The sequence below is a fragment of the Microtus ochrogaster genome, chromosome 16 (assembly GCF_000317375.1).
Source record: "Microtus ochrogaster isolate Prairie Vole_2 chromosome 16, MicOch1.0, whole genome shotgun sequence".
NCBI lineage: Eukaryota > Metazoa > Chordata > Mammalia > Rodentia > Cricetidae > Microtus > Microtus ochrogaster.
This window is the reverse complement of record NC_022018.1, coordinates 59,209,979-59,234,128: the sequence shown is the minus strand read 5'-3', so window position 1 is coordinate 59,234,128 and position 24,150 is coordinate 59,209,979. Positions and strand designations below refer to the sequence as shown.

Here is a 24,150-nt window from a genome sequence, read left to right as displayed (position 1 = left end):
TGCGGGGAGCGGGGCCGGAGCTGCGGCGCGGCTGTCTGGAAGGGCTCGGGCCGGCGCTCGGTCCCCCGCCCGCCGGGGAACGTTGCCCGGGCTCCCCTCCCCCACGGCCGCCATTTCCCCGAGCGTGCCTCTGCAGTTGGCGTGCGCGCCGCTGCTGCCGCCGCCGGAGACTCTGGGGAGCTCGTGAGCGGAGGCCCGGGGGTCGGAGCCGAGGGGCGCCCGGGGTGAGAGCGGCGCGGGGATGCGGGAGTCTCTTCTCTGGCGGGACCCGGATGGAACGGGAGCCGCCGCTTTGTCTCGGGCGGGCGGGCGGTGGGGGGAGGTGCGGGGGCCGAGTTCGCGGGCCCGCGTGCTGGGTGGGTGGGGGAGGGGGTCTCGCGCGCGCGGCGCCGCCTAGTCGCACGTAGTCGCCATTACGCGGGCCGCCATTTCCTGTCGGATCCGGGTGAGGAGAGAGGGAGGGAGGCGGGCGCTGCTCCGCTAGGCCACCGGCCGAGCCTGGGAGGGGAGGGCCGGGGCGGACCGTGGGCAGGGGGACAGCGCGAGCTTCCGCGCGGCCGATCCCGCTCGAGTGAGCGGCTTTCGCGGACGTGGGCTCGACTCTTATCTGTCGACCCTGCTGTTGTCCGCGCCTCCCATCCATTTGCCGTCGTGGCTGCAGAGCGAGCCGAGCGGCGGGTCCCCGAGCCGCCCTTAGCGACGCTAGCAGCCGGCGCTCCGGGGTGGAGGAGGCGTAAGTGGGATTCGGCCTCAGCTTTGTTGTGCTGGCTGTTCGCTTGGTACGGCCACGAGAGGACCGGACCAATTGTGTCGCTTTGGCTGCAGTCTTTAAGAGCTGTATTAGAGGCGAAATTGGTAGGAATTGTAGCCTTTTTAAAGCACCGATTACAATCGTTATGAGTGGTGGTGGTTGAAGGCTCTGCTGGCTTTGCTGGAGAATGGCGCTGGTTTGAGTCTCTCTGGTCAGGGCTTTAGATTGCTCCCTGTGGACGTTAAAAGCAGCTTGTATTTGCCGTTATATTTGTAAACTTGGCAAATGTCATTGAAATGGTGTTGACATTCGCAAACAGCCACAATAATTTCAGTTACTTACTAGTCTTACAATAACACTAATTTTGTGCTTCGGTGCAGTCTTTCCCAGAATTAGTTTTGTGAACAAAATCTTAGGGCAGTTGACTTTCCAGTTGTAATGATAGGAAGTAAGTTGTTGAGGACGCGATTACTGAATTCCTTGGGGGAAATCCTTCATTTCATGGTAGTGAGTTGAGCTGTTGTGTTTCATTGAGACAATCCAAAAGCAATCCACCACACTTGTTCCTCGCCTGAATTTTTTAGAGTAGGAAGGAAGAGCCGGCTTCCTCAAATCAGACTTGCGACCAAATATTAGTATTGAATAATAAAAGGAAAAGTACAGTTGATTTGTGTTGGTTTTTATAGGCTGCTGCAGCTCTGCGGTGTCAGTTCAGCGCTGCAAAGCTGTGTGTGTGTGTGTTCTGGAAGCACGGTCCCTTTTAAAGATTTTAAGCAGAATAGTGTTTGCTTTTTCCAATCAGCCAAATGTACTAGCTTCTTTATTTTTCTACAGGTTGGTGTATCCATTTAATTCAAGAAAATGGAGACCGAGCAGCCAGAAGAAACCTTCCCCAACACTGAAACCAATGGTGAATTTGGTGAGAAGATATTTTAATTATAAGCAGTTTATGAATATATTGTTAGTTTCATTATGACAATAGCTTTCTGTGTGTGCTGTGGTTACCTCTTACTATAAAATTCTGTAGTTTTGAGATTCTGTTAAATCTTGGTTTTAATGAACAAGAAGTAACCCTGTCTTGCACAGGTAACAGCCAGTACAAATTGTTTACATCCAAATTTTTAATCCTTTGAAGTATTATGATCTTTGTTGGAAAGGGGAAAGACTAGGAAAACAGCAGGGATTTTATAAAGTGTATTTTAAAATACATTCACTTGAGGATATTTCTAATTCAAAATATGAACTTAATTTCTAGGTAAACGCCCTGCAGAAGATATGGAAGAGGAGCAAGCCTTTAAAAGATCTAGAAATACTGATGAGATGGTTGAACTGCGCATTTTGCTTCAGAGCAAGGTACAAATACAACTTTTTGAATTTTGGATATTTAAATTTTATCCTTAAAATTACAATATTCTAAGCCCTAATTTGAATCCCAGGAACACTTTTAGAACTTTCCACATTGAATGAAAGTTTGAAAGATTTCATTGGTGAGGCTGGCCTTAGCTCTTTAGCCATCTGTCGTCTGCCCTTGATTGCTGGCAGAACAGATGGACACTAACCATGAGTTAGTTGGTTTGGCTCTTTATAAGCAGACTTGTGAATTCTGGGTAGTGCTCGAGTTCTGAAGGTGTGAAAGCCTTATTACAGGGTCGCCACAGATGTCTTTGAAGAATGAGCAGGACTCTGGGCATTGAAAGTTTTATTTCCCCGGGGAACTAGTTTGATTTTGGTTACCTTATAACCTTGCTCAAGTTACAGTATAAAAGTTTGCTGAATAGATTTTGGCCTGGTTTTCACAAGATAGCACTGGTAAAGGTATTCTGCACTTTCTAGGAACTTTACACTCATGTTTGGTGTTATCAGTATTCCAGTGATGTATTGTAAAATATCTCATACTCAGTAAATAGAATCTTGGTTTCCCTCACTCTTAAGTAGATTCCCCGTCGTGTGCAGACTTCGTTGTTAAAGTTTAAAAATACAGGTAGGAATCCAATTTTATGGAAATACACAGTAATTTTTTTGTCTTTCAGAATGCTGGTGCAGTGATTGGAAAAGGAGGCAAGAACATTAAGGCTCTGCGTACAGACGTAAGTATTAAACTACTAAACAAACAAATTCGTTGTCTGTTTCTAGAATTTTAAAGGATCACATCTTAGAAGTCACTGTAGCTACAACCATTTGTAATAATTAATGGTCGTGTAGAGGATTCCTACTCTTTTTAAAAGCTCTGATGGTGGAACATATATAATTAAATCTTTTCATTTTATGGGAAGGCCCTTCAAATTAGTTCTCTTCAAATAAGACAAAACATCTTAATTAGAAATAGAGACAACGTGTGAAAACCCTTAATTGCATCATTCCTCTTGTGTGTGTGTGTGTGTGATAGAGAGAGGGAATCTATATTACTCAACGCCATCGTGGATGGCTGATTAAAACAATTTTTATTTTCTTTTTAAAAAAGACTTTATCTGTTCCACAGCTTGCAACATAGAGCTAATGTTAACTGATTTTTAAACATGAATAAATAATAATCTTGCCAGTCGAGCTATCTGCCTATAATTTGAGTCTTCATAATTTATAGTGGGTTGACTCTTGTGATTAGACACATTAAATGTTGGCAGCACCAGAAGTGTGTGTGTATTTCTAGACCTTGATTATATCAAAATTTCCTTACTTAGTAAAATAGAGGCGAGTAGCTGTGTGGAGTACCTAACAGTATTTCATTTCTCTCGGTAACAGATCTTCATGTTTCTCTTTATTGCTATAAACTTTAAATTTTGTTTTAATTTTTATAAACCTGCTTTTGAGATACAGGATTGTGTTTGACACCTCATGAAACCAAAACAGTCTTACTAGTTGGGGGTTTGGTGTGGGAATTTTTGTTTTGTCTTTGAACCTCTTTCTCCTCTTAATCCAGATGTTCTGTATAATTATCTGGGTTATTTCCCCCATTTTCCTCAAGAATTTCAGTAAACTTTTGAGTCATGACAGGTTTTGTGTCTACCCTCACGAGCCAGCCTGCTACTGAAACATTTTTTTAAAAAACAAAAACAAAACTAGAACCATCAATTTAAGGTCCTTAAATGTTAAGCCACAGTCAGGTATAGAGAAGTCCATTATTGTGTTAGTCTTCAGAACAACTTAAGCTTGTTTCATTAATTGAGAGTATGAGTATAGTTTGTATTAAATTAAAATTTATTGCTTTTCCCCCTTTTCCCTCTCCTTGTTTTTTTGGCCATATATCTCCGTTGCCCATGTACTGGATCGACTTACCCCTGCGTTGCCCACCATGACGTTGGCCCATCCGCCCCTGAACGCCCATGTGAAAACCCTGGTTGGCTATGCCCAAAAATGTGCTCGTTGCCAAACGGGTACAATACTTGACAACTTCTGATTGAATGCCCATGCCCAATGCCAACATCCACGAACGCCAATGACCAATGCAGTACAATGCCAGTGTTTCAGTCCCAGACAGCAGTGGCCCCGAGCGGTATGTCCCAACAGTTTATGCCTCACTGCCTGATTAGAAAGAGAGAAATGTATTTTATTACCTGCCTTTTATATAATTAAATAGTATCCCCTTTAGACGGTGTATTGTTTTTCAAGTTTCTGTCTTATTTTCCCCATTAAGTCCTTTTGTCACTGAACTTTTACCGTGAGTTGCCCACCCAAACGATCCACTAATTTTATTTCGATGGAAGGAGCACAGCTTCAAGTGTTGCATATTTGCTGCATTGTAAATCAAACTGTTACCCAAATAGTCTCTCGCTCTGTCTTTGTGGCCCACCTTGCTTCCCAACATTGTCTGTTCATAATGTTTTCTGATGAAACGCTAACTGGTTCACTTTCCTTCACTTCTCATTTGTATTGTCTGTTTTGTCTTGGCATTTGTATTTGTTTTCTTGCAGAGCCCATTAGTAGTCTAATTTCTAACTGGTATCCATAACCTTACTCCAGATACAATGTTCACCACTTGCATATTCCCCCACTTTACCCAAGAGAAGGTGTGCCAGTATTACCAATGTAACAGCGAGGGTGTCCTTAACTTGGTGGCGGGGAACATGAGAATTCAACTCTGCTTCAATTCTGGTCGATTATTGCCACTTAATCTGAGCCCTTCCAGCAGCCCATTCTCTCTGTCTTTCTCTCTCAAAGTCTTCTAATAATGTTATGTCTGTATTGGGCATAAAATAAAATGCATGTACAAAATTCATAAATAGGTTACTTTAAATGGGGACTATTAAGTAAATGTGATGTTACTTCTCTAAAAGATGACAAAACTGCTGATGACAAAACTCATTTTTCTTTTCCACCTTTTTGTATTATGTGGTATTTGATATTTGGCAGCATACTGAGTATCAGTGCTGATATTGAAACGATTGGAGAAATTCTGAAGAAAATCATCCCTACCTTGGAAGAGGTAGGTTTCTTTTGTTATAATAAGATGTTGGGAAAGTTGAGGGTCGGTGTTTAAGTTTTATTGGAGTGTACTGAGGGACGGGAGAGAAACTGAACTGTTCTGTAGCAGCAAAATCATTCATAGTATATAACATTCTCTATTTGTCTTTAAAATTTAGGCTGGCCACTCCTGGAATAGTTAATATCTGTGGTCATGTATTATGACTTAAAGGCCTTGATTTTAGGGTCTGTTTTCTTAAACTGGCAATGTTGAAAAATAAAGGGCAGGTTTGTTTTGTTTTGTTTTTTTAATTCGGGAGAAAGGGTTTGTGTACAGTTCAGTTGCGGGGTTATAGTACCATCTAAGGAAGTTTTAACTACAGAAACTTGTGGCTCTTCTTTAGATAGGAAGCAATGAACCCATGGCTATGGCTCATTTTCTATATTAATATTGGCGTTAAAGGTCTGAACATTTATTTACTGGGTATACATGGAAAAAAGATTTTACTGTTAAATAAGTTGTTTTCTGGATTAATAATATATTTTAATATATGTTGTAGTAGCTTTACCAATATATGCGACAATAGCCTGATCACGCTAGACACTTAACCTATTATTCTTATTTTTCTACTTTCAGGGCCTGCAGTTGCCATCACCCACTGCAACCAGCCAGCTCCCGCTCGAATCTGATGCTGTGGAATGCTTAAATGTATGTCATAGTGCCATTGAACCCCACTGAAGTATGGAGCCTGGCCCATAGGATTGATTTATTTTTAACATAGTGTGCTTTTCCCATCTCTATAGAAAAAGGCTTAAAAATATGATATATGAATGGTCTTACAACTCACTGTTGACCCTGCTCCATGCTGCAGTGGGAATTAACTACATTTGCAAAGTGCTTTGCAGTCATTTTTATTATGGTGTTATTTGAATGTTAATAATTTTGTGGTAACAGCGACATGCTAAATGGCTGCAGTGTGGGTATGGTGTTGCAGGACCTGAAAATAAAATAGTTTTTTAAGGTGGTGCAGATTGTCCTTTTTGGGCCTGGCTATTGAGGATAATAAGCACATAACTGGTAAAGTTATTGAGATATAAATTCAGGTTGCTTACTGCAGCAGTGCATTATGTTGTGCTTAAACATAAGCTGATAGTGTGTCGGGAAGAGAGTTATAAGAAAGTAAAATTGTGTATTTCCCCCTCCACAGTACCAACACTATAAAGGAAGTGACTTTGACTGCGAGTTGAGACTGTTGATTCATCAAAGTCTGGCAGGAGGAATTATTGGTGTCAAAGGTGCTAAAATTAAAGAACTTCGAGAAGTAAGGCATTATTTTGCTCTGTTTTGTTCCTTGCTGGATTTGATAATTTTCTATGCAGAGTTGGTACTTTGGGATAGATAACCCCATTGCTATTTACTTAGGTCTTAAAGTAACAAAACTAAGTTGTTTTGTTCAACTTGTATCATTTCTAGGTCTTGTATGTTTGACCACATTTTTTATGGGAATCAGTGGGTTCATATGTCTGAAGTAGGGAGCCTGGATGTTGTTTAAAGTGTTAACTTCCTCTTATGAGTTTTCTTTCTGTGAATGTGTTACAGAACACTCAGACAACAATCAAGCTTTTCCAGGAATGCTGCCCTCACTCTACTGACAGAGTTGTTCTTATTGGAGGAAAGCCTGATAGGGTTGTAGAGTGCATCAAGATCATCCTTGACCTTATATCTGAGGTATTGTTGGGAGATTCTGTTTGCATTCAGTTTATCACACTAACAGAAATAATGGCAGTATTTAATTTAATTTCCGTGGGAGTTTATGTTGCCAGCTTTAATACAGAGCCTTTGGTCGTTTATGCAAAGGTCCTTACATGTAGTTTTGTATTGCCTGCTTCTTTCAGACATATCTGGGGTAATGGTCTTAGTAATTTTGAAATGCTTTCTGTCATTGCCTCTTCCTATCTCTGCCTTTTACCTTTTGAGGCTGGTTAATTAATAATTACTAATAATTAATAATTGGAATGGGTTGATAAGACCGAGGCTCTTCCTTCTTTAAAATGCTTTGTTTCTGTTTTTAGTCTCCCATCAAAGGACGTGCACAGCCCTATGATCCCAACTTTTATGATGAAACCTATGATTATGGTGGTTTTACAATGATGTTTGATGACCGCCGTGGACGTCCTGTGGGATTTCCCATGCGGGGAAGAGGTGGTTTTGACAGAATGCCTCCTGGTCGGGGTGGGCGTCCCATACCTCCCTCTAGAAGAGATTATGATGATATGAGCCCTCGTCGAGGACCTCCACCACCACCTCCTGGTCGTGGTGGCCGGGGTGGCAGCAGAGCTCGGAATCTTCCTCTTCCTCCACCACCACCTCCCAGAGGGGGGTAAGTTTTAGCCAAACAGCAACATTAAAAGAGGCTGCGGTAATGGGGTTGTCTTGGTGCGAGGCTAAAATTATTACAACACGTTATGCTTACAGAGATCTAATGGCTTACGACAGAAGAGGAAGGCCTGGAGACCGCTATGATGGCATGGTAAGACTTTTAATTTATAAGGGACCTTTTAATCAAATATTCTGTGCAAGATTGTACAGTCATCTAAATAGTTTGATATTTCTGTGTGTAATACAGGTTGGGTTCAGTGCTGATGAAACTTGGGACTCTGCAATTGACACATGGAGTCCATCAGAATGGCAGATGGCTTATGAACCACAGGTTGAGTATTAATAACGTTAATGTAATTATCAGCAATATAATTTACCTATTAGAAATGGTTCATGTCCCTGCTCCCTGATAATCTCTACTTTCTTAGAAATCTGTGCATCTAAATCTTTAGTTTGCTTACTGGAATAGCGTGGGTGTGGGTTGATATGGGGGGGGGTATTGTTTTTTTTCCTAAGCTCTGGGTTTTGTTGGCTTTTTGGGCTTTGTTTTGTTTTAGGAATATTGAAATAAGTAATTTTATTTTTCTTTGTTTTTAGGGTGGTTCTGGATATGGTAAGTTTCTTCTTTTTGAAATCAGACATTGTTTTATACTTATTTTTCTAAGAACTTACTGCTCATTATTTAAATCAGATTATTCCTATGCAGGGGGTCGTGGCTCATATGGTGATCTTGGCGGACCTATTATTACCACACAAGTAACTATTCCCAAAGATGTAAGTATTTTTAATTCAGGGAACTTTCATTTTTTTTTTGTTATGATTGCTGCTTCTGTAAATTTAGCAAAGACTTTCAATTTAAGATTGAGATAATGTTTAGGATTTGTGGGAGTATGTTAAATCTAACAGCAGATGGTGCCATTGATATAGGTGGTTTTGGATTTCTTATTAGTTTGTTAAGGAAATGTTAAATTATAACAATCTAAAATATAGTTCAGAAATTTAAGACTGACATTCTATAAAGTTGCTCCTCTTGATCATCATTGATAAGGGATTAAGTTTTCCTTGAAGTTGTCATTAAGCATGTATTTAAATATCTTTTCAGTTGGCTGGATCTATTATTGGCAAAGGTGGTCAGCGGATTAAACAAATCCGTCATGAGTCAGGAGCATCGATCAAAATTGATGAGCCTTTGGAAGGATCTGAAGATCGGATTATTACCATCACAGGAACACAGGACCAGATACAGAATGCACAGTATTTGCTGCAGAACAGGTCAGTCTGAGCTCCGTTTGTGTTAGCATATGCACACTAAAACCTTTTAAAGAGCTCTTCTTCCCAATTGATTTTTCTTTTAGAAACCATGGTGTTTCCGTCACTTGGGGAATCTAACTTCTTAAACATCTTAATTAATAGCTCTGCCTTGATTTTCTTCTGTTTTCTTACTAAAAATGAAGACATTCAATACTAATCTTGCTGGAAGAAGCCCTAACCAAGCAAACTTCTCATTTCTCTGGTGAAAACTGCTGCCAAAACCACCACTTGTAATAAATTATACAGAGCCTGTAGAAAATGTAGAAGAGTCATTGGATGTTGGCCTAGTTCTGTGTGGAAGACTAGTGATTTTGTTGTTCTTAGCTAACTAAAACGACAACAAATCACAGTCTGCCATATGGCACAGGCCACCTCTGCAGGACATGATGGTGCTGGAAATCGCAGCATTTCACACCTGCCTCGCATGCCTTGTCCTTTCTACCAAGGATTAACAGCTTCTAGTCTCATCTTCTTACTCTGCACTACTTGCACTACTGTCTAACATTTCTTGAGTTAACATTGCTTTAACTTAGAGTTGCTAGTGCTCTTTAAAGTTTTTCTAAATGTAATGGACGTGTTTATCATTTTAATTTAGCATTGAAATTGTCTTAATGTTGATTAAGATGTTTCGAACAAAAATTCTAATTCGTACTTTTTTTTTCTTTTCTTTTATAGTGTGAAGCAGTATGCAGATGTTGAAGGATTCTAATGCAAGATATTTTTTCTTTTTTATAGTGTGAAGCAGTATTCTGGAAAGTTTTTCTAAGACTAGTGAAGAACTGAAGGAGTCCTGCATCTTTTTTTTTATCTGCTTCTGTTTAAAAAGCCAACATTCCTCTGCTTCATAGGTGTTCTGCATTTGAGGTGTAGTGTTGACAAGATGTATAATGTTTTAGTTACTTACAGGGTTGGGGGGAGGGCATGCAAAAACAAACATTAAAAATTTGAAACTGCAGCAGAGTGAGTGAATTTAATTTTTCTTTATTGTTGGTGGTTTTAAAAAATTTCCCCCCGTGTAATTATTGTGAACACCTTGCTTTGTGGTCACTGTAACATTGGGGGGGGGTGGGACAGGGAGGAAAGTAATAGTCCACATGTCCCTGGCATTTGTTCAGAGCAGTGTGCAGAATGTAATGCTCTTTTGTAAGAAACGTTTTATGATTTTTAAAATAAATTTAGTGAATCTATTTTTGGTGGTCTTTTTTGTTTTTTTAAGGCAATTTTCAAATGGTGGTTGAACTTTCCAGCCCACCCCTAAACTAAACACTAAGTTTGATTTTCAGCTCCTCTGTTGGATATAAGTGCACGTCTTAGACATAGGCAAAACACATTGGCAATTTCAGTTTGGGTGATTTTCTTAATGGTTGGAAAGATGTGGCTTGATAAATTTCCATCACATATTCATGCTTATAATAAGCTTGGGATTTTGTTTGTTTTTGCAAATGTTTGCCACTATTCAGCAGTTTTCTATGTTAATGGGGAGAACTAAGGTGGGAAACAATATTACAAGAGTTAACCATCCTAAGTATATGCCAGAAGCCTAATGGTTTCTTTATTAATCAGAGTAATCAGTGAGCTTTATTAATCAGAGTAACACTTGGTTATAGAAGTGGCTGACGCTGAGTAAATCCTGGTTATTTTTGTTAGATAATTTCTCACCTATAGACAAATTGTCAACCGCTTTAGTGTCTTGTTAGTTGAACTTTGTAAAAAAAAATATATATACTTGTTTTTTCCATTGTATGCACAATGAAAGAAAAAGGATGTACCATTTCTCTGTGTGTTGAATTATGTAGGAAATGTTTGTGAACGATTCAAAATATGGAAAAAGTTCCTGTGGATGTTTTGTGTAGACTTGGCATCTGTATTGGTAGTTCAAAATCCACATCTTAAATAAACTTACATGATGTTAGTTTTGATGTGTGCCCAATTTGAAAGGGGGTTGACTGATAACAAAGTTTATTGAAGTGTTCCTCTTGTAAGGAAATCTTAAGTTACATGGGGATTTTTGTGTGTGTGAAATGTTCTAGCACATGGAGACATTGTGCTTAAGGGTGACACAGGAAAACAAGTTCTTCAGAGAAGCTGCTGATACTAGTTAGACCTCAGTGCTCGGTAACTGCAGAGAGTAAAGAATAGCTGGCTCTAGCTGGCTCTGTCTATCAGAATAATTTGCTTTCAGCTTCAGTAAATTTGAGGTGAAGTCATAGCTTAAGTCTGAAAATGTTGGGGTAGAGATGTGAAATGGGCAGGGTCTTTTAGCACACGTTGAGTAGTGTTTGCTTGCCAAAGGCTTTTTAGAGTGAGTTTTACTAGCTTAGTTTGTGGAAGGGCATATATATGGTTTTTTTAGGGAACCATTAAATGAAACCTTTTGCAAAACCAGCAAGAAGTAACCTGAGATTTGCATCTTAGGCAAGACCTTGCCTTGGCATTTAAGTGAATTTAAGGTTTGGGATAAAGCAAACCACCCCACCCCACCCCCCGCGTGAGGAAAATCAGTACCAAATTGCTAGTCCTACTGGAGGGAAGTAGCCTTCATTTCTATGCTTTCATAACATCAGTAGAACACAAATGTTCTTTTAGGTTTGCTTTTTAGCATAATTTAACATAAATATATGAATCCTTGATATCCTTGGAAAGTGACACTGATTTGAATACAGTTCTGGACAGGATAGATGTTTTACCTAGGGATTTAAGGACTAGGATGTTCGCAGGGCTAAAGGGGTGTTTAAGTTGGCGTGCTTTGAGGCCTTTGTTTCTATCTTGAGAACCCTGTCAGCTAGGATTGTACATACCTGTAACCCAGGACAAAGGGGTCACAGAAGGGTTAAGCCAGCCAAAGGGTACATACTATATGAAATTATCAGGAAGCAGTTGTCAACTGCTTTAGTGTCTTGTTAGTTGAACTTTGTAATATATATATACATACATACATACATACATATATGAGCGCAACTAGTGCATTAGATTTCTTGAGGTTGGTATGCATATGTCTCCCTGAAGGGATTACACATGGGGTGGGGACCCGAAGGTTTTCACCAACTCACTTTCTTCCTCCCTAGCATGATTTCCAGGCCCCTGCTTGGCTTTATGTAGGGTTTTGGGAACCCTAACTCATGGTTGTATAGCAATCATTTTTCACCGACAACTATTTTTACCAGCCAGTCAAGAATATGCTTAAAAAAGATTTATTATGTATACAGTGTTCTGGCATGTATGCCTGCAGGCCAGAAGAGGGCACCAGATCTCATTACATTACAGATGGTTGTGAGCCACCATGTGGTTGCTGGGAATTTAACTCAGGACCTCTGGAAAAGCATCCAGCCCAAGAATATGCTTTTTTGAAAGACTTATGTGCCTGCGAAAATTTGGAAATAAGATTTCCAAAAACTCAGCAATGAAATCCCAAAGTTATACTATATTCATCAATTTGTGTGAAGAGGGGGTGTGTTTGTGTTCTGTGCATGTGTGGAGGCCCGAACAATTCGGAAGACTAGATTCCCTAACTGGAACTGGTTAGATTTGGTACCTTTAATCTATGAGCTCAAATCAACTTTTAATGTGTTCTTTTTGTTTGCTTTAAGACGAAGATGGGCTTGCTGGCAGACCTTCAACCTGTGGTCCTTAAACCTCCTGAATATAGGGATAATGATCTTGTAACACCACACTGAGCCTCGCCCAGCTTCGTGGTACTGCAAAATTCCTGGAAAGCAATATTGCAATGTTTCTCATTGTATTATTAGAACCAACAAAAACACCAAGGGTACCGGTTAATTAAATCCAGGGGGCAACCAACACTTGTCACATAAGCCTTGCGTCCTGAGTTCAATTTCCAGAACCACAAAGTTGTCCTTCGATCTCCACTTGCAGAGAAGGTCAGAGTGTCCACCCATGTCAAAATACACAAAAATTTCAAATTGATATTAACAAAAATGTAATTTCAATGACCCATTTAAAAAGTCAGGGGTTGGGGTGGCACATTCCTTTAATCCTATCACTTGGGAAGCAGAGGCTGTGATTTTGAGGCCAGCCTGATCAACAGAGGGAGTTCCAGAACAACCAATAGCAACATAAAAACCCAGTCTTGAAAAACAAAGTTTTAATGCAAATTCACACAGCACAGGAGAGGTTGGAACAGGAAGGAGTTCAAGACGAGCCATCGCTGCATGAGACCCTGTCAAGACAAGAAACAAAGCAAATTAATAAGTCATACTAGTCAGCATATTCCTAGGTGTGATGGGGAAGATTACCTATGAGAGTAATCTGGATTGGGTTAATTGAGGCAGGTAAGACTCATCTAAAATGGAGGTGCCATTGTGAGTGGCTAGCTGAATCTCCTGCTGCATGGTAAGGCAGTCTTCAAACAATTAGAATTACAATCAGCATAAACAATATCAAGCAAGAAACACGATAAATGTTTTAGTAATTATCTTATCCTAAGGAGTTTAACTTGGCCAACTCATGAGAGGAAAGTAACTACAACTATCTAGTCTCCAACCCCAAAGAAGACCCGAGAAGGGAAATAATATTACTTGAGTTGCAAATGAAACTGGGTGATTGCCTGAGTAGCCAGTTGTCTCTGTCATTTGTTGCACATTTTGGAAGTTGTTTGATTGCACCTCCTGCCCTTCTCGTGGACAGTGGTAAGACGGTGCTGCCTAGGTGGGAAAAGTTGGCCACTTTGGGAGGGGTATGAATGCATGTATATATGCCTTCGAACTTGGTTCCTAACTAAAGATGACTTTGGTTATCCTACCTCCACCTCCTGTTAAACTGTTTCTTTTTGTTTTACTTTTTGAGATAAGGTCTCTACATAACCCTGGCCGTCCTGGAACTCACTGTGTAGACCAGGCTGGCCTTGAAGACACAGACACCCACCTGCATCTGCCTCCCTAGTTTTGAAAATAAAGGCTTGAGCAGGCACCACACCTGGCTTCTCAACGATTTAAGTTCTTGTCTATCATTACCGAAAATAGTAACCCCAATAGAGAAGGCCACTTACAGTTTATAGTCAATTGAAAGTCTTTATTCCAGCCAGTTTGGACCACCCGGGAAATTCAGGGACCTGGGTGTGGTCCTGAGTGTCTCCGTCAGTCCGTGGTTTTTTCGTTTGTTTGTTTGTTTGTTTGTTTGTTTGTTTGTTTGTTTTTGAGACAGGGTTTCTCTGTAGCTTTGGGACCAGTCCTGGAACTTGCTCTGTAGACCAGGCTGGCCTCAAACTCACAGAAATCTGCTTGCCTCTGACTCCCTAGTGCTGAAGCGTGCTCCACCACCGAGCCCAATCACCAGTTTTTTAAAGGCAGAAACCACGTCCTTTCACCTCGCTCAGCAGTTGTAGGGAAGTTTTGAAGAAGCAAGTAGTTATAACAAAATCTAAGAAAAGCAGTTGACTGGAGGGGCTTCCGCCCAATCAGGCAGTTCGCTGACGTCTGGGTCCTAGAATAGAGAGTTGGGTAATTGTCTATGGGATTGTCCATCAAGATCAGATTCTAGATAAACCTGAAATTGTCTCAGCAAGAATACACGATAGAGGAACTTTTGCACTGTCTTACCCTATCACAGCCTAAAGGCCAGAATGATTGGCGTCTATGATTGGTTCATACTGTCTATTAAGTCTGATGGGCAAACAAAGGTATAAATTTCAGCCTTCGCTATTGCTTGAGGGTGGGGAACCTCGACATTGAGTGTGCCCCCCCTTTATTTGCAAACCGGGGTCACCATCACTCCTGTCACATGCAGGAAATTCAGGGTCGAGCACAAGGCTAGACATGAGGTTTAACAATACTGTTCCCTCGTCTACTCCATGTTCTGACTAATCCTGAAGCTTGGGGATGGAGGTCAGGGTTGTGCCGAGCGGCCCCGGAGCCCGCTTGCTGGCGGCCGCCGAAGTCTGTCTCCATCTCGCCACCAGGCGGCGCGGGGCAGCAATTTGAGCCCCACGACCTGCGCGATCCCCGGAGGCCGGCCGGAAGTCTCCTGAGCGACTTCCGGACTTCGACCCGGAAGTGGGCCCGAGGGCGTGGCTGCGGCCAAGGCTCCCAGCGGCGTTGGGGGGGCGAGGGAGCTGGCAGCATGGAGGCGCCGCTGTTGCCGCGCGAGTCCGCGAGGTTCGTGGCCGAGAACAGTCGTGACGTGCTCGTGGACCTCGAGGGCGTGCGCAGGGCGGCCGAGCTGCTGCTGCCCGCGGCCTCGGCGTGGCGTGTGGAGCAGTGGAAGTCCCTGCACGAGCTCAACCCGCGCAGGGCCGACGAGGCGGCGCTCGACTGGGTCTTCGTGGTGGACTCGCTCAACTTCTCCTTCTGGGCGGAGCAGGAGGAGCACAAGTGTGAGGTGCGCTACGGAGGAACAGCATACACCGGCTACTGGGCCCTGTGCGCCGCCGTGAACCGGGCGCTCGACCAAGGTGGGTGTGGCCCTTCGTCGCCTGCTGCCTCGGGCGCGCGTCCGGAGATGTCCCTCCCTCTGCCTAGAGCAAAAGCCCTACCGCAGCGCTCCGGCCACCAGCAGAGGTGACAAAGCCAGTTTTCTTTAAAAAAAAAAAAAAAAAGAAAGAAAAAGAAAAAAAGAAAAGAAAAGAAAAGTTACTTTAAGTTGGATTAAGTTGGGCATAGTGGCTCCTGTCTGCAATCCCAGCACTCCAGGCCACGGCAGGAGCATCACTATGGTTTCTAGGCCAGCCTGAGCAACGTAGTTTTAGGCCAGTCTCATAGCGAGCAAGACCCTCTCGCAGAAAAACAAATGAAAAATAAACGCCTCCTGAAGAAGAAAAGGACAGATCATAGAACGTTTTATGCAAGGAAAATACACGCGCCACATTGAGTGGTTGAGTAAGCAGACAGCGAGGGGCGGGGTTATTTGTGCGCTTTTGATGTACTTCTAGAGCTCTCATTTGGTTACTTATTCTAGAATTATTTTTCATTTGTATGATTTTTGTTTTGGGGTTTTTCCTTTTACTATTTGGTTTTTGTGCACCACGTGCATGCAGTGCCCACGGAGGCCACAGAGGGCGTTGATCCCCTTGGACTGCAGTTACAGAACGCTGTGAACCACTATGTGGGTGTTGGGAATTGAACCCTAGTCCTCCGAAAGACTCACTGAGTAGTCTTGACCCGTGTAGAATTCAGACTACGCTGGCCTTAAACGCTCAGGGATCCCATTTCGAATGCTCAGGTTAGGCCAGCACCACTGCACTCCGTCTTCTTTAACACGAATTTGATTCCATATTGTTTGCAACTTCTCCATCTCTGAATTCGGTCTTTAAAGGGATACCAGTAACCAGCGCCTCCTACTATGCCACCGTGACTCTTGATCAAGTTCGGGATATATTCCGTTCAGATACCTCCGTGCCCATGCCCTTAATAGAAGAGCGGCATCGGATTCTCAATGAAACTGGGAAGATTCTGCTGGAGAAGTTCGGCGGCTCTTTTCTTAATTGTGTCCAAAAAAGTGAAAAGAGTGCACAGAGGTTAATGCACTTGGTCGTTGAACATTTTCCTTCTTACAGAGACGAGGCACAGTTTGAGGTGAGTTTGTAGCCGAGGATTTTAGAATGCGCACTAACTCCGAGTTAATGCTTTTCTTTCCAGAGCTGTTTTTAAGGCTAGCCACTTAAAATTTGAAGCTTGCTCACCTTGGACTAGAAGTAGTAACAAAATTTGCGTTTCACACCTGTCACTTTTTGTTTTTCCATCAGTTTTTAACATGTTTCAACCCTCAATAGAATGGCATCACCTGAGGCTAAAGAAAGCAGGGTTAGTACTTTAAAAAATTCACAGGGAGCTGGAGAGATGGCTCAGTGGTTAAGAGCATTGCCTGCTCTTCCAAAGGTCCTGAGTTCAATTCCCAGCAACCACATGGTGGCTCACAACCATCTGTAATGGGGTCTGGTGCCCTCTTCTGGCCTGCAGGCATACACACAGACAGAATATTGTATACATAATAAATAAGTAAATAAATAAATATTTTAAAAAAGAGTTCACAGAGCTGGATGAAAATCAGAGTGGAATGTATAACAGTTTTTCTCCAGGAAAAAAGCATTTCTTGAAAAGCTTGGTATATATTTTCTTTCTTCCACACTGTTCTTTTATAACATTTGTTCTAGGATACGAAACAGTTGAGTGGAAGTACTTTTTAAATGATGACCGTTTGTTTTATGTTCCCACTACACACCTAGGTTTCATTTTTGTAAAATTCCTTTGGAATCCTTGCCGCTGAATATCTTTTGTTCTGATTTATTTTATGTGTATGAACTGTGAGCTGTCAGCTTCCTGTGCTGTGTGTGCCACCAGCCAGGCCCCTTGCCCCCATACTCTCCCTCTGGAGCTGTCAGCCCAGATAAACTCTTCCTTTTCTAAACTGCTTTGGGTCGCGGTGCTTTGTCACAGCCCCAGAAGAGCAATGACATCCCCTCCCCCATCCCGAGTTTCTTCCCGTTTTTAGATATGTCTGATTTGTGTATTAATGCATTCATGTTTTGGCTTCCTGTGCATATGTGCACCGCGTGTGCCATGTGTGTGCCATGTGTGCGCCATGTGTGTGCCTTGTGCCTATAAAGTTCAGAAGTGACAGGTTTGGGAACGGCTGTGAGCCACCGTGTGGGTGCAGGGAACCACCTCCTCCCACCCCAAAGTCCTAATGAACATTTGTTCATTTCATAAAAGTAGGTCAACTTTAAGGTTGGGTAATAGGTTATTTCTCATTGCGAGGGAGTGTTTTGGAGTGTTTTTAGGTATCATTTTTTTGCTGTTTAAAATGTACTTTGGTTTTTATACTTGTGTATGTGTGCATGTGCACACACCCAGGCCTATGTGTAACTGCATGTGTGCCGAGGCACCCATGTGGATGTCAGGACAACTTCTAGGAGTCGGTTTTTTCCTACTGTGGCGTTCAGGAGGTTGGACTTGGTGGCAAGCCATCTTCAACAGTCCTTTCAGTGTTTTGTTTTGCTATGTTTTTGTGATATTGGGGTCAAATCAGGGCCTCCAGGATGCAGAGGGAGTCCTCTATCTCTGAGCATCACTCCCAACCCTTATGGACTTTCTATGGGATTTGTCCTTAAATTAATTCCAGAGGGGGTGTGGTGGTGCACATATCCAGCCTCCACTCTTGGAAGGCAGACGAGAGGACTGAGTTCCAGGCTGGCCAGGGCGCTATCGTGTGATCTTGTCACACACAAAACTGTATTTATTCACGGTATTTGCTAATTCAGTTATTCTGAGGTGGTAGTTGTATGTTCTGAGAGCTAGTTATGGATTATTTTCAGTAGATGAGCTGCTTTAAAACACAGAGTGTATAGCCACAGGGATCAGATTAGGAATAGATTTTAATTATCAGTATTTTTTGTAGTCTATTCGTTAGAGGCATTTGGGGGAGGGCCTTTATGAGAGGCTTGAGGGTGGAGAGGGGCTGTAGAAATCCAGACCCAGGTGATCTGATGTCCTCACTGGGGCTGACCTTCCTGACTCCAGGCATCATGCATGCTAGACAAGCACTCACCGAGACATAGCGCTGGTCTATTACGTAGACTCCTTGAGTTAAGTTATGTCCATGACCTTATTCTGTGCTTAAATGGAATTGGCACTTTTGTTAGGTAGACTCCATACTGACTTTTATTAATTGCCCTGGCTGGATCCTGTCAGTTACATCTTCATCTCTAAATTAAGTGTGTGATTAAAAATCAGCGCTGTGCTTTCTGTAGCCTAGAGGTAATTTCTTCTTCACCCTCCATTATTTATATATGGTTAGTGTGAACTGCGCTCCAGTTAGATGAGCATTCTCTTTTTTTCTACTGTGCTTGGAAGTGAACTCAGAACCAGTGCTTCACCACTGGGCCACACCGCCAACCACAGATTCGCATGTTTTCAAAAACAATGCTGCCTACATATAGGAATACTAACTAGCTGAATTATAGTACACGGGCATATATTTATGAATAATATTGAGAGAGTGCTAGAGACTGGAGAGTTAGCTCAGCGGTCCAGAGCGCTCACTCTTCCATACCAGCATTTGGCTCCCAGCACCTATGTTGGGCAGCTCACCAACACCCGTGACTCCAACTCCAGACTATGTGACACCTCTGGCTTCTGCAGGCACCCACACAGGTGTCATATACCACCCCCTACACATGCACATATGCAAATGATTAAGAATAAAATCTTTTTTAAAAAAGAAAAAATACTGCAGTCTAGGGATATAGCTCAGTTGGTGGCTATAGCTCAGTGTGTTTATCAGTTAGTAGCTATAGCTCAGTGTGTTTATCAGTTGGTGCCTATAGCTCAGTATGCTTATCAGTTGGTAGCTATAGCTCAGTGTATTTAGCTTCTGCACATGAAGCCTTGAGTTTGATCCCTCACACTGGAGAGCAAGGGAAGGGAGGGAGAAAAGAAAAGAAAATGAGTACTGAATGCTGAATGGTGTCAAAAGTGAATATTTTGTGTACCTTGGGGTGGTGAGGGGAACAGCCAGGCATAATAGTGCACACCCTTACCCTAGCACTTAGGAGGCAGAGGCAGGCAGATCTCTGTGAGTTTGAGGTCAGCCTGGAACTCTACAGAGCAAGTTCCAGGACAGCCAGAACTACATAGTGAGACCCTGTCTCAGAAAACAAAAAGAAGTTTTAGTGAGAGTGTTAATTAGATACTTTAAAATTTTGGTTTGCTTTGATTTGAGATAGGGTCTTCTTACTGTGGAGCCCTTGCTGGTCTGGACGCTGTGTAGACCGGGCTGCCCTAAAACTCAGAGATTTGCCTGCCTCTGCTTCTTAAGCACTGGGATTAAACACATGTTGCCACAGCAGGCGAGAATTTTTCTAAACTACACGATTGTGTTTATTATGTGCTCAGGTCACGGTTGTGTGCTGTGCCGCACAGTGAGTGTGGAGGTCAGAGGACCACATTTGGAGTCGGTTTTACCATGAGGGTCCTGGGGATTGAATTCTCCTCATCAGGCTTGGCAGTGCAGACCAATCTTGCTGAGCCATCTTGTTGTCAGGTCCTTTTATTTTCTGTAAAACGTTTATATTTATAAATCCTTATCAACAGAATAGGATCGTTGTAGACAGTCTCTCTCTGTCTCCGTCGCAGCCCTCTTTAAATAGCATACGGTGAGAATTCAGAAGCTCCAGTGATAAGTATTCTCCAATCACAGGGGAAAAGGGTTGCCTTTTACAAGCGAGCCCAGATCCTTGTGGCAGACACATGGAGTGTGCTGGAAGGAAAGGGGGATGGCTGTTTTGAGGACATCTCCAGCATCACCATGTTTGCTGACTACAGACTGCCGCAGATTCTCGTTTACCTTGGAGCCCTGAAATACTCCGACAAGTTGCTGGAGAAGCTTCGCAAAGGTTTGCAGCTTTCTGTCCTTGTTTGCTGCTCTGTGGTTTGTTGCTGAGTCTGTTTGGTTTTGTTTACAAACAACTCTCCTTTGCTTACAAAACAGAGCACTGGCTTGAGATCTATCTATGTGCTGGGCTGGGTGGTGGCTTCCTGTGCTGAGGAGACAGAAGCAGAGGGTCGGGAGTCCCAGAGCAGCTTGGGCTACAAGGGGAGGGGGAGAGAGAGCCTCTGTTGAGTGGGGCAGGGTAGCACACACACCTTTAATCCCAGCACTCAGGATTAAAGTGCTGAAGCAGAAGGCAGAAGCAGGCAGATCTCTGTGAAGTGCAGACCAGCCTAGTCCACAGAGTGATTTAGTTCTTGGACAGCTAGGGATACACTAAGAAACCAGTCTCAAAAAACAAACAAACAAAAACAAAACAAACAAACAAACAAACAAACAAGACTAACAGAAAGGAAAGAGAGGAATAAAACATGCAAGGGTAATTGAAATGAAAACAAAATGGCTTTTCTTGTTTACACTGTGGAATGTAGACATTATTGAAAATTGTGTTTACTTGGCCATTATCATTTCAGACCTTGATAACTGAAATCTAAACTTGTTACATAGAGATGTGTGAAATAGGTACAGTGATTAATGTGTAGTGATTGAGCTGAGTAAATTCCATTGTGATGGAAGTGGGATTGGAGAGAGGTGGCATGCACAGGATTTAGAGAGAGCTTTCTTTCCCGGGCTTACCTATTGCCATGCTTGGGCACAGTTACAGAAGAGTAAGGCTGGGCATCTTACTCGTTGGAATAGGCGGGGTACATTGAAAAGTTCACGTGAGCGTGACTTTTTTTTTTATAAGAAAATGCCACTTTCGCTGGGCGGTGGTGCCTCACGCCTTTAATCCCAGCACTCGGGAGGCAGAGGCAGACGGATCTCTGTGAGTTCGAGGCCAGCCTGGTCTACAAGAGCTTGTTCCAGAACAGGAACCAAAAAACTACAAAGAAACCCTGTCTCAAAAATAAAAAAAAAAAACAAACAAAAAAACAAAACAAGAAAATACCACTTTCATGCCAATTTACCTCTCAGGTAGAGGAGTTTCTGTTACTTTTTCTTTATTTTTAAAACCAAGTTTTTATAATTGAATCATTTTCTCATGTGAAATAAATGTAAACAGAATTATTATTCATCTAAAGTTCACCAGGCTTTGTGCTGCCTGGAGCAGTCCTTTCTGTCTTTGTGCTTTCACTGAAAAGTAACAAGCTGTTAAATTGTAATGCTCACAGCCCATAAGTGCTTGATTATTAGATACCTTAAGTTTTATGACAGAGAAGCATGTGTGTAGGTATGTGGGCATTCACCTAACTTCAGCGGACCTGTTTTGAGCCAAGGTCTCATGCATAACCCAGGTGGCCTCAGATTCTCAGCCTTCTGCCACAGCTTCCCAGGTATCCAGGACAGCAGACATGCACCACCATGTCTAGCCCATTCCTGTTTTCAAATGAAGTCATGTGCACAGGTAGCAAAAGGTAGCGCTCCAATGTCGTCTTTCTAGGGAACAGAGTTTAACCCATTACTGGATGTCTTGTGTAACACAGGAGGCATTTACTGTCTTGCAGTTTCTGTGGTCTGGGAGTCTGGGTTCTGCATAGCTGGGCTCCTCTGGGCAAGGCTGCAGTCGGTGAGAGCAGCCATCTGATCCAGAGCTCTGTGGAGGTGGTGGCCTCTGCCTTGGGGTTACACTCGTCCTTGACTAGGCAGTTTAACCAAATGAGAGTTAAGTTTGATTAACAGAAAAGAAAGGCTTACATTTTGTGCCAGCATATGAGGCAAAGGAGGTGGAAGAAACCCCATTAGTCTGCATTCTTCCACTGGCCAAGCAACGAGGATGTTGGAGAGAGAGCAGTGTTACTTGATGTTAGAGGTTGGATGCAGCCTGCCAGGCTTCCCATCCCTCAGCTGGCCTCTGGGTACCCTGAATGGTCCTGCCTAGAGCCCAGGACCTGAACAGCACCCAGTGGCATATCCTCACTTAACAAGTTTACTTGAGGAACTAGTGTGTGCAGAGTGTAATAGCTGGTCCTGGAAGGACCGAGACCAGCAAGGCAGACACCCTCTGTCACTGAATTTAACTTGTAATCTTGCCTTAATGCCGAGGTTTATAAAATGATTTTTTTCTTCCTCTCTTTTAATTATTGCAGGAGAAATGCTCTCAAATGGAGACAAACAAGAGGTGGAAATTAGAGGTTGCTCGATTTGGTGTGTCGAGCTCATCCGGGACTCTCTTCTGGAGCTTCTTGAAGAAAGGGGTGAAAAGCCTCAGGGTGAGATCAACTCCATTCTTCTGGATTATCACTTGTGGGACTATGCCCGCGACCACAGGGACCACATGAGAGCAGTCCCGTTTCACCGTACCCGCTGCGTTTATTACTGACCTGCGTGTGGACGGATCCAGGGGAAAGACTTGCACTTTTAGATCTTGCGGTCATTTGCACAGTTTTGATTTGATAGAAAGACAAAAATTATAGGAATAGGTAATTGACTATCCAGTCTTTGTTTCTGTTTTTTTTTTCTTGGCATATCATTGTGTATCCCCATAATCATACTGCATGATCTATAATGATAATATCCATGTCTTTACTTGGTAGCTTTTCTCAACTTGTAGTCATTTTCTTCCTCTTCCCCTTTTTTGTGTTTTATGGCCCTGGGGATCAAGCCTATGTCTTGTGTATGCCAGGGAAGTGCTCTATCACTGAATCACACGCCCATCTTAGTTATTGACTATGTGTTATAGTAATTTAATATTAGATAGAGATAGTCTTTGGTATATGACTATTGCTTTTAGTTTTTTTTTAAATGTATGCAGCGAGTGTTCTGCCTGCAGGCCAGAAGAGGGCACCAGATCTCATTATAGATGGTTGTGAGCCACCATGTGGTTGGTGGGAATTGAACGCAGAACCTCTGGAAGAGCAGCCAGCCTTCTTAACCACTGAGCCATCTCTCCGGCCCCTAAACTATTGCTTTTTAAAAAATAACTTAGAATTTATATACATGTATTCCCAGTACTCAGAAGGTGAAAGCTGAGTTTTAGGCCATCCTGGATCGTCTTAAAAATCAAAAACAAGTGCTAAAGAGACATTTGCTTCTCTTGCAGAGGACATGTTTGGTTCCCAGCACTCATCCTGGGCACTAACAAGTACCAATAACTCTATCGAGCTCTCCTCACCACTATATTCTTACAGTAACCATGCAAACCAGGGAGAGCTGCTGCGTCAGGCACCTCACTGCCATCTGCTGGACACTTGTGGCAGCGACTGGGTGTGCAAAGGTCTGACCTGAGCAGGACACAGCTTCCACTAAGTAGCTGGTGCCTGTCCCTCCTTGTGTGATCCTATGGGATCGGAGCCTGTGGATCTGATGGGCCAGGTGATCCTATGACCACCCAAAGGCAAGTGTGGTAGTTTCAGTGAGTCACTGTCACCCTGTCTCCTTGCTTGTGAATCTTGGTAATGGGGATTGCAACTCTTCAGGAAGGACCCAGGGAAGTCTCTCTTCTTTGAGAGAGGGTCTGTCTGTCAAAGCATGGCAGCTGAGACAGTAGTAGCCTTTGTGTTTATTCTATTCAATGTTGGAAATGGAACCCAGGGCCTCTGGCATTCTGCAGGCAAGCTCGCTACCACAGGGCCACACCCTCCCCTATTGTAGCCAAGTTGAGGACCCAGAGCTCTGTTGTACCTGTGGTACCTGCTCTCTCTGTGAGCTTCATGCTTGAGATTAAAAACCACATTACAGTTTCAATGTTTTTTTCATTTTGTTATTTACTATGTGTGTGTACATGCATGTACTTGCCATGGCACATGTGTGGAATTGAGAACAACTTGCAAATTTTGAGTGTCTCCTAACCACCATGTGTGTCCCAGTGATCCAGCTCTTGTCTTCAGGTAGCAGGCCCCTTTACCCGCTGAGCCATCTGGCCGACCCTCAG

At 42.8% G+C, this 24,150-nt stretch overlaps 2 protein-coding genes across 6 annotated transcripts in view; both read left to right on the top strand.

The window, feature by feature from the left end:
* Hnrnpk (heterogeneous nuclear ribonucleoprotein K) overlaps window positions 1-10,752 on the top strand; it is an 11,297-nt gene extending 545 nt beyond the window's left edge. Inside the window, exons 1-16 of one of the 5 annotated variants that reach the window (XM_005355293.3) lie at window positions 63-224; window positions 1,586-1,670; window positions 2,007-2,104; window positions 2,782-2,838; window positions 4,198-4,241; window positions 5,099-5,171; window positions 5,787-5,858; window positions 6,358-6,471; window positions 6,750-6,878; window positions 7,223-7,530; window positions 7,626-7,680; window positions 7,777-7,860; window positions 8,127-8,142; window positions 8,221-8,303; window positions 8,632-8,801; window positions 9,516-10,752. In XM_005355293.3, coding sequence (XP_005355350.1) covers window positions 1,613-1,670; window positions 2,007-2,104; window positions 2,782-2,838; window positions 4,198-4,241; window positions 5,099-5,171; window positions 5,787-5,858; window positions 6,358-6,471; window positions 6,750-6,878; window positions 7,223-7,530; window positions 7,626-7,680; window positions 7,777-7,860; window positions 8,127-8,142; window positions 8,221-8,303; window positions 8,632-8,801; window positions 9,516-9,549 — 1,395 coding nt within the window. In that variant the 5' untranslated portion in view covers window positions 63-224; window positions 1,586-1,612 and the 3' untranslated portion in view covers window positions 9,550-10,752. Of the gene's footprint in view, window positions 1-62; window positions 225-1,585; window positions 1,671-2,006; window positions 2,105-2,781; window positions 2,839-4,197; window positions 4,242-5,098; window positions 5,172-5,786; window positions 5,859-6,357; window positions 6,472-6,749; window positions 6,879-7,222; window positions 7,531-7,625; window positions 7,681-7,776; window positions 7,861-8,126; window positions 8,143-8,220; window positions 8,304-8,631; window positions 8,802-9,515 lie in introns of those variants that run through there. The other 4 variants (XM_005355294.3, XM_005355292.2, XM_013349178.2 and 1 more) reach the window with 4 other exon arrangements.
* Window positions 10,753-14,857: 4,105 nt separating this feature from the next.
* C16H9orf64 (chromosome 16 C9orf64 homolog) lies at window positions 14,858-22,712 on the top strand. Its single transcript, XM_005355291.2, has 4 exons — window positions 14,858-15,246; window positions 16,107-16,366; window positions 19,989-20,184; window positions 22,367-22,712. Exons 1-4 carry the CDS (start codon window positions 14,916-14,918, stop codon window positions 22,597-22,599), a joined length of 1,020 nt encoding a protein of 339 aa, XP_005355348.1. The 5' UTR covers window positions 14,858-14,915; the 3' UTR covers window positions 22,600-22,712.
* The last annotated feature ends 1,438 nt before the right edge of the window (window positions 22,713-24,150 follow it).